This window comes from Micromesistius poutassou (genome assembly GCF_964030765.1).
Source record: "Micromesistius poutassou genome assembly, chromosome: 4".
Classification (NCBI taxonomy): domain Eukaryota; kingdom Metazoa; phylum Chordata; class Actinopteri; order Gadiformes; family Gadidae; genus Micromesistius; species Micromesistius poutassou.
The window spans coordinates 20,307,741-20,322,097 of record NC_140274.1 but is presented as its reverse complement, the minus strand read 5'-3'; the positions used below and the strand labels follow the sequence as shown (position 1 = coordinate 20,322,097).

General features: G+C 43.2%; 2 protein-coding genes across 5 annotated transcripts; both read left to right on the top strand.

Annotated features, from left to right (window-relative positions):
* Positions 1-1,895: 1,895 nt before the first annotated feature.
* On the top strand, positions 1,896-4,435 carry LOC311341611 (uncharacterized protein; the record flags this gene model as incomplete). Its single annotated transcript, XM_084466426.1, has 2 exons — positions 1,896-2,562; positions 4,383-4,435. The coding sequence occupies 2 exons, from the start codon at positions 1,896-1,898 to the stop codon at positions 4,433-4,435; spliced, it is 720 nt and encodes a 239-aa protein (XP_084322552.1).
* Positions 4,436-5,546: 1,111 nt separating this feature from the next.
* LOC311341756 (caspase-1-like) lies at positions 5,547-13,836 on the top strand. Of its 4 annotated transcripts, XM_084466553.1 has the most exons (13): positions 5,547-5,592; positions 8,007-8,279; positions 8,869-8,916; positions 9,006-9,094; positions 9,332-9,505; positions 9,592-9,826; positions 9,965-10,033; positions 10,223-10,332; positions 10,511-10,610; positions 12,210-12,341; positions 12,415-12,450; positions 12,604-13,177; positions 13,531-13,836. In XM_084466553.1, exons 1-13 carry the CDS (start codon positions 5,586-5,588, stop codon positions 13,697-13,699), a joined length of 2,016 nt encoding a protein of 671 aa, XP_084322679.1. In that variant the 5' UTR covers positions 5,547-5,585; the 3' UTR covers positions 13,700-13,836. The 4 variants fall into 4 exon arrangements, with proteins under 4 accessions (XP_084322679.1, XP_084322681.1, XP_084322680.1 ...); XM_084466555.1 differs by lacking the exon at positions 8,869-8,916; XM_084466554.1 differs by lacking the exon at positions 12,415-12,450.
* Positions 13,837-14,357: the final 521 nt, after the last annotated feature.

Sequence of the window (14,357 nt, the reverse complement as noted above, 5' to 3'; positions counted from 1 at the left end):
ACGTTAACGGTAACGTTAACATTACCTGGCATGAGCATAGACATTCATACAAGGATTAATTACAGAATTAGCCATTTTTATTTAAAACATTGTCTTACCTGCCATCGACGTGCGTGCATCATCTCGCTGTCTCTTCTTTTTTCTCTTATCCGCCCCCGACTCTTGATGCCTTTTCGAGGCCATGTCCAAACACAGGTGTCTGCCAAACTTGAGAATGATCTAATCGAACATACCACTGGGATGTGGGGGAGGGGGGCACCAAGGGGAGAGAGAGAGAGGGCCGCACAGGAGACGCATCTTTTTCTCGAGCAAATGTTACTTTTGTATTGCTATTAACACGTTTTACACATGTTCATTTTAAATATATCGCGTTATTCTGATTATTATTATGATGATGATTTTTTACGAGACAGATTTTTTTGGTGCCCCCCCAGACACTTGGTGCCCTACGCGCAGTGCGTGTTCTGCGTGTGCGGAGCGCCGGTACTGATGCCCGGTATATGGACCCCCCTATAAAGCCTTGGACACCCTCTGGCCACCCCTTGTATAAAAGTCTAGCTCCGCCACTGCATTAATGGTAAATCCAGGTCAAGAAAGGAAGGAAGGAAGGAATGGAGGTTAGATATGATGGCGGATGTGGCGGACGGACAATCACAGCGTGCTGCTGCTTCAGCGTTTTCTCGATTAAAACCGGAGATTTACAAAACTAATGCCGGTAAAATAATTGTGGAAGACGAAATATTGAACTTTCTTGTGGTTAAAATGAGAACTTTAAGCCACGACGAGATTGTTCTGCTGGTGACAAATTGCTTCACTTCAGAACGGATTGAGGCCGCCAAGAAGGCTCTGTTTGAGGTCTGCCCTAACACGTCTCAGCGTTGTATCACCTACAAAGGCCAACAGAAAGACAGTAATAATGTTAAACTGTGCATGAGAGTGCTGAATGAGTGTGGGGAGGATGTCCCGAGATTTGTGTCACACTTTCTGGACGATTTGCCACCCGTGTCATTCAACCATATAGATGTTTCAACACTGCTGGGCAGAATGGAACAATTAAACAATGAGATATGTTGCATGAAGAGAACCCTGGAAATCCAGTCAAATGTTTGTGAAAGTCTGCGGGAAGTGACGGCGGCCATTGATGGGCGATTGACCGCTGTGGAGCAGCCGCTCCCCCCAGCGACGGAGCCCGTGGCTGCCGAACGGATTTCAGACGCAACTGTCCAGAGGGAGACGGTGACCACAGCCCTAACACCAACTGTCCAGCGGGAGACCACAGCTTTGACCCCAACTGTGGCGGCCCGGTCATCGGGGCAAACACAATCTCCTGCCTGGACCACGGTAGTGAAGAAGGCGGGTCGAAGCCAGCACCGGGAAATCCTGCGGTGCAGCACAGACTTCATCGGGGTAAATCGCCAGCGAGATCAGAGAGAAAGAAGACGGGAATCATCGGAACGGGCACGGCCAGTAACATAAAAACTATTACAACGAAGATGGTGAGTGTCTTTGCCTCAAAGTTTGATCCTAACCTGGATTCCGACACTCTATCCATCTATTTGAAAGACAAACTGAGACGGAAGGTGATCTGTCGTAAAATTGAAACATCTGGAAGTAGATTCAGCTCTTTCTGTGTCACTGCTGAATGTAACAATGTAGCAGAGATGTATGATCCGCACCTGTGGCCGGCTGGCTCTTTTGTTAGACGTTATTTTGAGCCGCGCCAGCCTAGAGGCGTTGGTTTTGGAGCTGCTGGACTGGAAGGTAAACCACGCTCCCAGTTACCTGCAATACAGCCTGTGGTGTGTGATGGGGAGCCCCAGTCAGCTGCTTGCCAGCTAACGAGCGACTGATGATGTGGCTGCTGTGCACGAACCGTATCCCGATTGGAGAACATTATGCGGGTTGTATCATACAATGCACGTGGATTACGTGTGGGACATACTGCCACAGATATATCTAGACGCTATGTTGTTGATACCTTGTTGAATGAGTGTGATATTATGTGTCTCCAAGAGACTTGGCTTGCCAAACAGGATTTAGACAAGCTAAATTCAATACACAAAGATTTTCATGGTGCAGGAGAATCTACTACTGACCTCAGTACAAAATTAATTAAAGGTAGAATATCTGGTGGAGTAGCCATTCTCTGGAATTGCAAATATGATCCTATGGTGAAAGTGATAAGACTAAATGTTGACTGGGCTATAGGGATAGACATACATTTTAATGGTAAGAAAATTTGTATCTTAAGTATATATACCCCCTATGAATCCTATGACAATGAGGATGAATTTTTGAACAGACTTGCCTTTATTCATTCCTTTATTGAGGACCATGACTCAACTTGTGTTTATGTAAATGGGGATTTTAATGCTGATGTATCTGATATCAATTCTCTGTTTGCAAAACATCTGGTACATTTTTGTAATGATAATAATCTGGTATTGTCTAGTAAAGTATTTTTACCTAATAATAGTTTTACCTATGTAAGTGAGGCATGGCACACAACGTCCTGGCTTGACCACTGTTTGTGTACAGCCGATGCTCATGCCTCACTAGAAAGTATGGAAATTTGCTATGGTCTGGCTACCTCTGACCACATACCAATAGCTATGGTGCTAAATGTTGAGACTGTGCCCCTCTTGGTGGACTCTGGGAATACTGTCAGCTCTGAGAAATTAAATTGGGCTAAGTTGTCTAAGAAAAACATTGATAGTTATACTGTCTTAACGGACAGCTTATTAAATCACGTTGTTTTGCCGAGAGATGCTGTAACTTGTCTTAATATGAACTGTACTGATCCACAACATGCTGTTGACCTCTGACTTATATGATAACATAATCAAGGCTCTACACGCCTCTGCTGGGCCTCTCTGTGGGCATAAGAAGGCGTTTAACATCAAACCTGGGTGGAACGAGTATGTGGCTGAACATCATGCCACAGCAAGGGAAGCCTTTAAACTCTGGTCTAATGCAGGAAGGCCCAGACAGGGTGATGTGTTTGAGTATAAGAAACAAACTAATGCTAGATATAAATATGCTCTCCGTCATATTAAGACCAACGAGAACACTATCAGAGCTGACTTGCTTGCCAGGAAGCTACAAAATAATAACCATGTAGACTTTTGGAATGCAATTAAAGTGATGAATAATCATAAAACTTCTTTGCCATATGACATTGAAGGTGTCTGTGGCTCAGATAACATTGCAAAGTTATAGTGCAAGCATTATTCCAAGCTCTTTAACTGTGTTAAGAGTAACGTTGCTGCTGTTAATATTGTTGATTTGGACTCTCATGTCACAGTAAGACCTGGTGAGGTATCAGATGCCATTAAGATGCTTGATAACAACAAAGCATGTGGTACAGATGGTATTGCTGCAGAACATCTCAAGCATGCCAGTTACAGGCTCTCCCCATTGTTAGCCCTGTGCTTCACTGGCCTCCTGGTGCATGGAGTTCTTCCGGATTCCATCCTGTCTGTCTTACTGGTCCCTGTTCTTAAGGAGAAGGCTGGAAGGCTAAACAGCATGGACAATTACAGGCCTATTGCCCTTGCCAGTATACTGTCTAAGGTGCTGGAAAGGATCATTTTAAATAGGATAGAAATGTATGTATTAACTACTGACAATCAATTTGGGTTCAAGAGAAAACATAGTACTGACCTATGCATTTTTGCATTAAAAGAGATAGTTGCTAAGTACCAAAGTCAAAACTCCTCTGTGTTTCTTTGTTTTATTGACGCCTCTAAGGCATTCGATAGGATTAATCATGCCAAATTATTTGTTAAATTGCTTGAGAGAAATGTTCCTAAATATATTGTTAGAGTTCTCATATACTGGTATGCTCAGCAAACATTTCAGGTCAAGTGGGATGATGCTGTCTCTGCTCCTTTTCATGTGAGTAATGGGGTCCGGCAAGGAGGCATTTTATCTCCTTTTCTTTTTAATGTTTATATTGATGATTTGTCAAAACAATTGAATGAATGTAAAACAGGCTGTATTGTGGGAAACCAAGTTGTCAACCATCTCATGTATGCTGATGACCTTGTTGTACTCTGTCCATATACTGCAGGATTACAACAAATGCTAAGAATATGTACACAATATGGCAGAGAATTTGACATTAACTATAATGCTAAAAAAAGTAAGGCCATGGTAGTGAGATCTAGGGAGGACAGGAAATCGTCCTTTCCTACTTTTTATCTCTCTGATGGCTCCTTAGAAATGACGAAGGAACTAAAATATCTTGGCCATGTCTTTTCTGATGATCTCAGAGATGACAGTGACATCCGTCGTCAGTGCTGTAAAATATATGCACAGGCCAATATGCTGTTAAGAAAATTTTCTGTGTGTTCTGTTGATGTCAAATGTGCTCTGTTCAGGGCCTATGTCACCCCCCTGTATACAGCTCATCTCTGGTCTTCCTACAGAGTGAAAAGTATGCAGAGGCTAAAAGTGGCTTATAATGACGCCATGAGGTTGTTGCTACGTGTTCCTAGGTGGCACAGTGCCAGCCAGTTATTTGTATCTTCTAATGTACCAACTTGTCCGGCATTGTTGCGTAAGCTGATGTTCAATTTCATGTGTCGTTTGGACCTATCTGATAACTGTGTTATCAAGGCCTTAACCTGCCCCATGATGGGATATCGGCTCACATCCAGGCTTCGCAAGCACTGGCACAATAATTTGCACCGTTTCTTTTAAACTAACAGTGACAAATTACTGTATTTTATATTAATTGTTTGGCTGTTTGTCTACTTGGTTTTGTCTTGTATGTTAAGTGTGTATGTGTATGAGAGTGGACCACTTTTTCGAGTCCATAATAAAGATTATTATTAATGAAGGAAAGATGTACAGAATAAAATAAAGACATAATGAACGGAAATAAAGAACATTATTTTATTTGGTTCTGCTTTCATGATTTTCGTAGTGTCTGACACGGCCCGCTCCACATGGTCTACTGAGTGCTCCACATTGTACTCTACGCGGCCTATCATCTCCCCCTAGGAGCAGAGAGGGGGGGGGGGGGGGCAGACAGACAGGTAACGGGAGGGGAGGGGGGCGCAGACAGACGGGTGACAGAAGGGGAGGCGGGGGGCGGCAGACAGACGGGTAACAGGAGGGGAGAGGGGGCAGACAGACGGGTAACAGGAGGGGAGAGGGGGCAGACAGACGGGTAACAGGAGGGGGGGGGGGGGGGCAGACAGGTAACAGGAGGGGAGGTGGGGGGCAGACAGACGGGTAACAGGAGGGGAGGGGGCAGACAGACGGGTAACAGAAGGGGGGGGGGGGTTATATCTATTGTAATTTGTATTTTCTGTTTTTATTTGAATGTTGTAATCAGGGCATCGTTGAAAAATGCAGCCTGCTCTCAATGGCCTCCCCTGAATAAATAATGTCGGTCTGTGTTGCTCGGACGCCTCCTCCAGAAGACTACAGGGGTGGTGATTGGTCGGTTACTGCTTGGCGGGCTTCTAAGAGAAACAATAGGCGTGGTTTCCAAGAATCCTGATCGCGCTGATTGTCCAGAACGAGGAAGCTTCAAAGCAAAAGTTAAATCGAAGAGGCGAGAAGCCACGTAAGCGATGGAAGGTAGGCCGTGTTTTACATACCATGTACAGTTTATGCACGTTTATTTTTTTCTTTTGCACACTTTGGTGTATGTTTCCATGGTTATCATATGATAGGGGTTCACATTCGGCTATTTATTTGAATTTGAGCGATTTGGGCGATCAGGTTCCGTTTCTTCTGCTGCTCGGCAGTTTGACGCAGGGGGAGCAGTATCTTTATCTACATTATTCCACTTCAAGCAGCAGGCTCGATATCAAACACTGCAGTGGGCCTTTAATAAGAAGTAGAGGAGAGTAAGAAGGTAGTACGTAGGGTCATATGAGAGAAACGAGGAACCTGAACCAAATGATCAAAGTCTTGGCCCGACTAATGCTGCGTTCCAGGGACACTTTTTAGCCCGTAAGTTACGAGCTGGAACTGGGGCGTAGGCCCAGTGGCGATTTGAGAGTCTGTTGGGGCCCTAGGCAAAAATACCTAGGGGGCCCCTCCAACCAACATTCCTCACCATTATGTTATAAATAATCTGACCAAACCAGTATTAAGGCGAGTGTTCATCCATGCATAAAGCATTTATTTTGCAAATGCTGTTTTACATGCCATGGCTAGTGCAAATGCTATGTACTCAAATCAAAATACATTGAATATTCCACTCCACTGAAAAAGAGTCAGTGTTCACATTAATTTCTTAGCACTATATTAATACAAATATAGAACAATACAACTAAAAAAAAATTATATAAACAGAGTCTAAAATGCACACATAACTGAGGTGTGAAGTGACTTGGTATTAATTATCTCAAATTAGTTACAGTAATTGAGTAATTTTGAATAGTTTTCTTAGGTAATTAAACCCACTTTACAATTCCAGTGCTCATCGAAACCCTTGAAGGTGCTACATATGAAATTCTGAACATTAATATAACAGTAAACAAACTACAAATGCTGTTTCCTGGCCTTTGCTAGGGCAAATGCTTGCCCTAGCAAAGGGGTGCCCACACTTTTTCAGCCTTCGAGCTACTTTCAAAATGACCAGGTCAAAATGATCTACCTACATTAAATAATGCTAAACATATATTTATTTATATATACTGAGTACATACTCTGATGACTTGCACTGAATGGAGTCATCCAGGGTTTCATAGACCAGGCCGTAGCTGCTGGAAGCTATTCTCAAGCAGGCTTCCAAATGACCATCAGTGATGGTGGAATGGTATTTGGACTTACTAATAATCATGTGGGAAATGGCTGACTGGCATAACTAAGTAGAGCCAAATAATGCAGTCAAGGTAGTGTGGTAGATAAACCGCATTTAACACTATAACTTAAATAAGAGAGTTCGAGGAGACCGGAGCAAGAATGACAAAAGACTTTATTTTTACTCGCGAACAAGTAAGAGCAAAGCCGAGTTGGTTTGACAAAGAACTGGAGAGCTAGTCACGGGCCCCTCCTTATATCTCCCTTTCTGTCCATCGAGGATGTTGTTATTTACGATATCTCCTGCACACACCATGTTTACAGGTACGACACTAGAATGGGGTGTCCGGCTTGTCCTTGCCCCTAGACTAGCCTCAGGTCACCCTTGACCTCTATGTTAGTGGGTAAACACATAAGTTAATCAACAGACCTTATGGCACCCTCCAGGCCACAGTTAGAGAGGAGTGGTGACTTGTCTTCTTAAGCTTTTCATCATTATTATATTTATATAGCATATAGGCCAGATGAAAAGTATATGTTAGCATAATAATGTAAGGTAAATTTTCTTCCATAGTAGCACATTTCCTCATGGTTGGATACTTTTCCTTTGTGAGTAAGTTCCCAATTGTCCATGAGCCCTGGACTTAAGCTCAATATCAGCTTATACTGTCAAAATCTCATCTCCCACTGCAGACGTGTTCAGGTGAAACAATGGTGCAAAATTTTTTTAGCACATAAATGTAGCGATTGGCTCGACTAAAGCAAAGTCTTGAACCGTTTGTCAAAGTCTGGCAGATCATATTCGTCAAACAAGTGGTAAATGCCATAGGGGTGATACTTCTTAGGGGCTCACCAGGGGGCCCCCAAGAAAAAAAGAAAGAAACCTTTTTTTATTTTTTCTTGGGGGCCCCAAGCAGTTGCCTGCCTTGCCTGTTCACAAGCTGCGCCTCTGAGTGGGCCTACATCGATCTGGTACGAGTTCACTGGTAGTGAGTTGCGGGTTTGACTGCTGTTCTAGGGCACTTTCACGGGTAGAAGGTTGTGAAAACACGGGTTATGGGTTGCTGGAACGCACCATAAGCCCCCAGATCACCACAGAAGGCCTACACAATCACCACCAAGTCATTCATTTGGATCTTTGTATTTAGGCCTAGGCTATTTGATTTTAAAACAGGCCAAAGACAAATTGATATTGACTACGACATTGTAAATTTAATATTGCCTTTTGCATTCTGTTTCAGACCTAAAAAGGATCTTTTCAGATTTTGTGCAGAGCGTTTCAGACCCAGTTATCAAAGGTATCCTGGATGATCTTTGGCAGCAGGGGGTGTTCAGTACTGAGGAAAAGAGGTCTGTGATTCAGGACCAGAGAAACACAACAGACCGGGCACGGCGTATGATCGAGGATGTGATCGGCAAAGGGGAGCCAGCAAGTCAGATAATGATCAATAGCATGAAGAAGAGGGACAAATACTTATGCATCACCCTGCGTCTGATCCCTTCTGATTCTGTGGGTGAGTTGTAACCAGGAATGGGTTTTCTCAATAAGCCCTGCCCACTTTATTTTGACAAGACCTAAAACCAGAACAGCTTCTTTATCCTTTCATCTCCTGGGATCCAACCATTAATTATTGTTGTTTCAGGACATTTGTTTAGACTGCATATCCAAAGCCATTATCCCTACTTTGTTGAAAAGTGTTGAATAATTATAATTTAAATACCCAAACAGCACAGCAGCGGTCTAATGTTTGTTTTTTTTACAATTAAATTTGTTGTTGGATGAAGCCTTTGGTGTTACAGTAATGTTGCAATGAATTGGCTGTTTCAGAATTGACTGCTGAATTGAATATATCTGCACCTCAAACAGATCTGACCTGAGGAGAATAAATGGTGGCTTCAGTCTTGAGGAATGAAGAAAGATTTTTTTAAACACTAAAGTCACAACATTGTATTCACTGCGTTGGTTTTATTTCAGTTGTGAGACATATATATTCCCCTGTAATGTGAGTTAAAATGTCTTTGATAAGAGACATGAAATAAAATATAGAAATAAAACATTTTATAAATCTCTGCTTGATGTTTTTTCTTTCATTAACATTCTAGCAGGAAGCCTTTTGGCTGGATCTCAGGAGGTTAAAGCATCGTATAAAGGTGACTTGCATGCAATTATTCGGATCAAATTTGTTAAGTAAAACACTGCACCAAATGTACGAGTGACCTTTATTTTCTGTTACTGGAAGTTTCCCCAACAGAGACGCAGGGCAGGACCTCTGAACTCATCCACAGCTCTGAGCAGTTCAAGACAGAGAAGCTGAAGGACAGAGGCAACGTTAGTCCTTCCTCTGCTCTTTAAAGGCTGTTATTCCTCTAACATTGACTTCATGCATGTGTTTTAGCCAACCATAAACATGCGTAACGGTTATCTGGTGCGTTGTTCTGATTGGTATAGGCTCATATAATTTGATGTGAACTATCAAGGTATCAAACGATCAGATAAGATAATGCATACTGTATCAGTAATATGTCATGCACCTGTTTCCTTTATTATATTGGATGATGTGGTCAGATATACGCCGTCATGGCCCCAGCCACCAGGACGCGTATGGCTCTGCTGATCACCAATGTGCACTTTGCCCATGGGGAAAATCGGGATGGTGCTGAGAAAGATGAGCAGGATATGAGCAAACTGCTGATCTCACTCGGATACAACGTGGAGCAATACAAAGACCTCAGTGGAGCGGTACGTTGGGCCTCACACACATGAGATATCATGTGATCTGTGGTCCTGCGATGAGTGTCTCGTTGACTGATTCATGTTCTACACAGGAGATGGACGAGGCCGTCAGAAGGTTTTCTAAAGACCCCCGTCTGGCCACGACAGACTCTGTCTTTGTGGTCATCATGTCCGATGGGGTGATGGGATACATTTTAGGTGTCCATCACTGGTCTGCAAACCCCGACTTGTTCCCCATTGACAATATCTACAAATACTTGGATTCAAATCATTGTGGAAATCTGGTAGACAAACCCAAAGTCATCATCATCCAAGCCGACAGAAGAGGTGTGCTTGGGGTTCCTTTTTCGATTTGAACTTACCATAACCATAAACCAGTTTTACCATATTACGTTTTAAATGATTCCCGAAACCATGAGTGAATTACTGTACTACTACATTCACTGTATTCTCTTCCCGATAAAGGGGGAGGGTCTGTCCCAGGGTCTGTGCAAAATGAAAAAGACTTGGTTTCGTTTTTGTCCTGCACCCCCGGTGAGTTTATTTATTTCTGTCTGTGCTGATGAAGCTGTTACTCTTCGTTATGGAAGCCTGAAAATCCAACTTAAAAAAGAAATAGGCTGAGGATACAAAACAAACTAACTGTTCAAATTAGGACTTGCAAATAAACACCCTATTTCTCTGATCGATGACTTCTAATTATCTTTTCACTATATTCTGCAGGTATGGTGTCGTATAGACATAGACTGAAAGGTTCTTATTTCATCCAATACATTGTGGATATCTTCAACCGCCACGCACAAGAGGACCACATCGATGAACTCTTCACAAAGGCAAGTCACTCGTTCTCGTTAGGCTGGCGTGCGGAGTGAGTGTCCTTCTCTCATGCGGATATCTGGTTGTTTGATGGACAGCCTCACATTCCCGTCCATCCAGATAGAGCCGACCACGACCAACAGCCATGTAGTTGTTTCATCCTAGTGGTGGTTGCGTGTGCTCTCCATCCCACAGGTCCTGAAGCGTTTTGAAGATGAACCTCCTTCACCCACAAAAAGACAGATGCCTGTCAAAGACCGATGCACCTTAACCAGAAGGTTTTACCTCTTCCCCGGTAATTAGAATCAGGCTCCACGAAAGAAAGAAAGAAAGAATAAAACCTAAGAAGAACAATAGTTGAGCACTGCATGCAGCACTCACCTCATGACTAGTTTATTGGTATCTTTTAGTATTTACAAACGTATACCATCCCTACATGTTAGGTAAATACTGCTGCCTGTGCTCCTAAGCAAAGCACGTTACGCCCAAAACACTCCTACAGGTTTCAGACCAACCCATTTTAGATTTGCATCGGGCGCAAAGCTAATTTATCTCGCCGTCATAATAGCAACAGTGCCATAGAACCACCCACAATGCTACTTCGACTTTGCGCTTTACGTCTGCGCTTGAAATCGTCTAACTAGGGCCCAAGGAATGTAATGAAACATGACAAAATCTGAACAGATCTGAGCAGCACACTGGGATAGAGAGAGAACCTTGAATAGGTTAACAAAGCCCATATATGAACCATGTATACATATATTCAGTTGTTGTTGTGGAAGTACCAGAGATGTTGGATAACCCAACGCCGTCGTTTATGGGTTCATAATATTATCCGGAGGTGCATACAGCTTTTGGCCGTAATATTATATGTATATATTATATATATATTACAGAGCTCCGGGAGTCCGCAAACCGCAACAATCACTTGGACTCTGGACTTTAGTAAGATAGCACTGACAGGCTGTCAAGACAAAGTGTCATGTGAAATTTGAGGGAAAATTCAAATATTTCAAATTGAGCTGTTCGCGCAAGTAGAATTACACGAAAGCTGCGCCATTCATCCATTTGCGCCGCCTGCTTGGCCGTCAAGAAACGCACGTCGCTCACGTGGCCACTTCACACATCCACGGGAAAAGGCTTAGATTAAAAGATAGATTATGAGATTTTATAATCGATATCGGAAGATACATTTATACTTAATTTATTCCTTCCTTCATTCCTCATTTATACATTTATACTTGAATCGATTATTTGAACCCATCCCTAGTAGCTAGTGATGGTCAAATACTCCTAGTGCTGTAGCTAGTGATGGTTAAATGCTCCTAGTGCTGTAGCTAGTGATGGTTAAATGCTCCTAGTCAGTGGCGGTGGGTTAATAGAGGGCACTAGGGCACCGCCCCTCCGTGAAATATTCACTCGAATATATCTTCCAACTATGAATCAACTATTATAAATAGGCTACGAAATAAATCAACAAAAATACATAGGGTTTATCCTCGTTTAATTGTGTGATAGATCGTACATGCCACTGCCAGCAACCATTTAAATGCGTATGAATGTAAATTCTTTGGGCTAGGCTTGTTATTGGTCATTCGAAATAAAGCCCTCCTCCGAGTCAGCGGCGCCGGTGTTACTGTGCGTTCACACCAAACGCGACGAGCAACGTGACTCCATACAAAGCAGTGTTGTAGTCGAGTCACTATGCCTCGATTCCAAGTCCGGTCTCCAGTGTTCAAGTCCAAGTCATTAAAAAAAAATCTGCCACTGCTCCTAGTGGTGCTGCTAGTAATGGTCAAATGCAGAGATCTCATTTAATTGTGTAGTACTTGTACATATGCAATGACAAATAAAGATTCTTCTTCTTCTTTTTATCCTGTCACGTTCATTACAGAGAATGTGGATACTCCATATCCCATGAAGGCTCAACAGAGAGGCTTCTGCTTGATCGTCAACAACTTTGACTTCAGCCCTTCCCGTAGCGTGTTAAAGTTAAGTGATCAGATGGGGACAAACATTGATGAAGGTAGGCCCATGCTATACTAATACCATACTTACATAGTATATAGTCTCAGTCTTAGTCCAGATTCTGCTTATAGGGTTAAGTGATCGGATGGGGACAAACATTGATGAAGGTAGGCCCATGCTATACTAATACCATACTTACATAGTATATAGTCTCAGTCTTAGTCCAGATTCTGCTTATTTATAGATTATTCAGTATTATACAGTACAAACACTCACGTGTGTGTGTGTGTGTGTGTGCGCATGTGCCACTGGTCCTGCAGAGAGCCTGAGGCGTGTGTTCACCTGGCTGGGCTTCAAGGTGGAGGTGCTGAAGGACCTCACCAGCTACCAGATGCTCGACTCCATGCGGGAGCTGGCCAGCAGGGACCACGGTGGGATGGACTGCGTGGCTTGCGTGGTCCTGAGCCACGGCCGGGAGGGCGGCGTGTACGGGGTGGACGGGGGGGTGGTCCTGCTGAAGGACCTCACTGACTATCTGAATGGGGTGCGGTGCGCCTCTCTGAGAGGGAAGCCCAAGCTGTTCTTCATCCAGGCCTGCCAGGGCAAACAGAAAGAGCAGGCGGTCCCCGTCCAGGCAAACAGACCCGCCCGCCCAGAGGTCAGCGACCAAACTGACGGACCCAGCAGCACTGGGGTCCGCTCCCAGACAGACGGACCCAGCAGCACTGGGGACCTCTGCAGCGATGCCGTGTTCGCGAGTGAGTTGATACCCAGCACGGCAGATTTCTTGACTGCCATGGCTACCACTCCCTCCTATGTCTCTGTGAGACTCGAGGAGAAAGGCTCCTGGTTCATCCAGTCCTTGTGCCAGAACCTTGTGAAGTTGGTTCCATGGTAAGTGAAACCTACCTAAGACGTTGTTGTCTGACATTGTATCTAGTTTCAAATTCTGAAATAACTTTTAAGCCAATGAATTAGTAAATGTAATTTACCATAGGCTTTGCATGCTTGCACGCTTTTCACTAATTATCTTAGATTTTTAATTTGTATATATTTATTTTCTTTGCCATTATAATATACATATACATTTGTTTTTTTGCATTTTAAATTAGTATCCTAATACTAATTTTAGAAAATAGAATCCATGAGTGCAAGTAAAGCTCTTTCTGACTGAAGGAATCATACTTCATAATGATTAACTGTTCACTCATAACTGACTGGGACTGTGTGTGTTCTATACTTCCCAGTCACCAAGAGTTAGCCAGTATCCTGACGACGGTTAACAAAGATGTGAGTAAGAAGTTCGACCGCATCGGTGGATGTAGACAGATGCCCCAACATGCCAACTCTCTGCGGTTTTGTGTGGTCTTCCCCGTCCCTGAAGGCCCTCCTCCCAGTCTGCCCACCAGTCCCTAGCTACCAAGGCTCTGTTCCAATTGGTCCACTACTTGTGCCCTCAATGGTGCTTATGTTGTCCGAAAAATGTGATTGTATGAATCTGGTTCTCCACATAGTGCACTACTTAATATCCATAAATGCACCATAAAGAAGTTTATGTGACTTTCTCAATCTGTGTTCTTGTCTGTATTTGTGTATCGTCACTTTGTGCGGACCAAGTACTGTCCCTAATACACAAGTTTGCATTTCACAAAGACGGTTACAATTAAAGCACCAGAGCAGACCTACAACGGAATGTTTTTTTAAATGTCCATATTCTATTTCATCACTAAATTTACTTTTGCTAATTTTTTAGGACAAAGAATCAACCGTGTAGATCTTGAATATTAGCAGTTTTCCTGGAATTGCTGGTGAATCAAAAATGTGCACTAACGTTTTCGGAGTCGAGAAGCTCCATGAGCGCTTGCGGAGCAAGCTAGCTTGCCATCCGGTCCATAACGCTCACAGACCCCTCGCCCCCACAGACCACAGCAGCTAACGTTGCAGACGGCATTAAAGTTTGCTAGATGCCCTACATGTAAATATAGATAGGCCTATACATATTTATATATGTATAGGCTATACATATCCTATAAGTAATTTTTATATGGCTGTGATCATACACTTGGTAAAACAA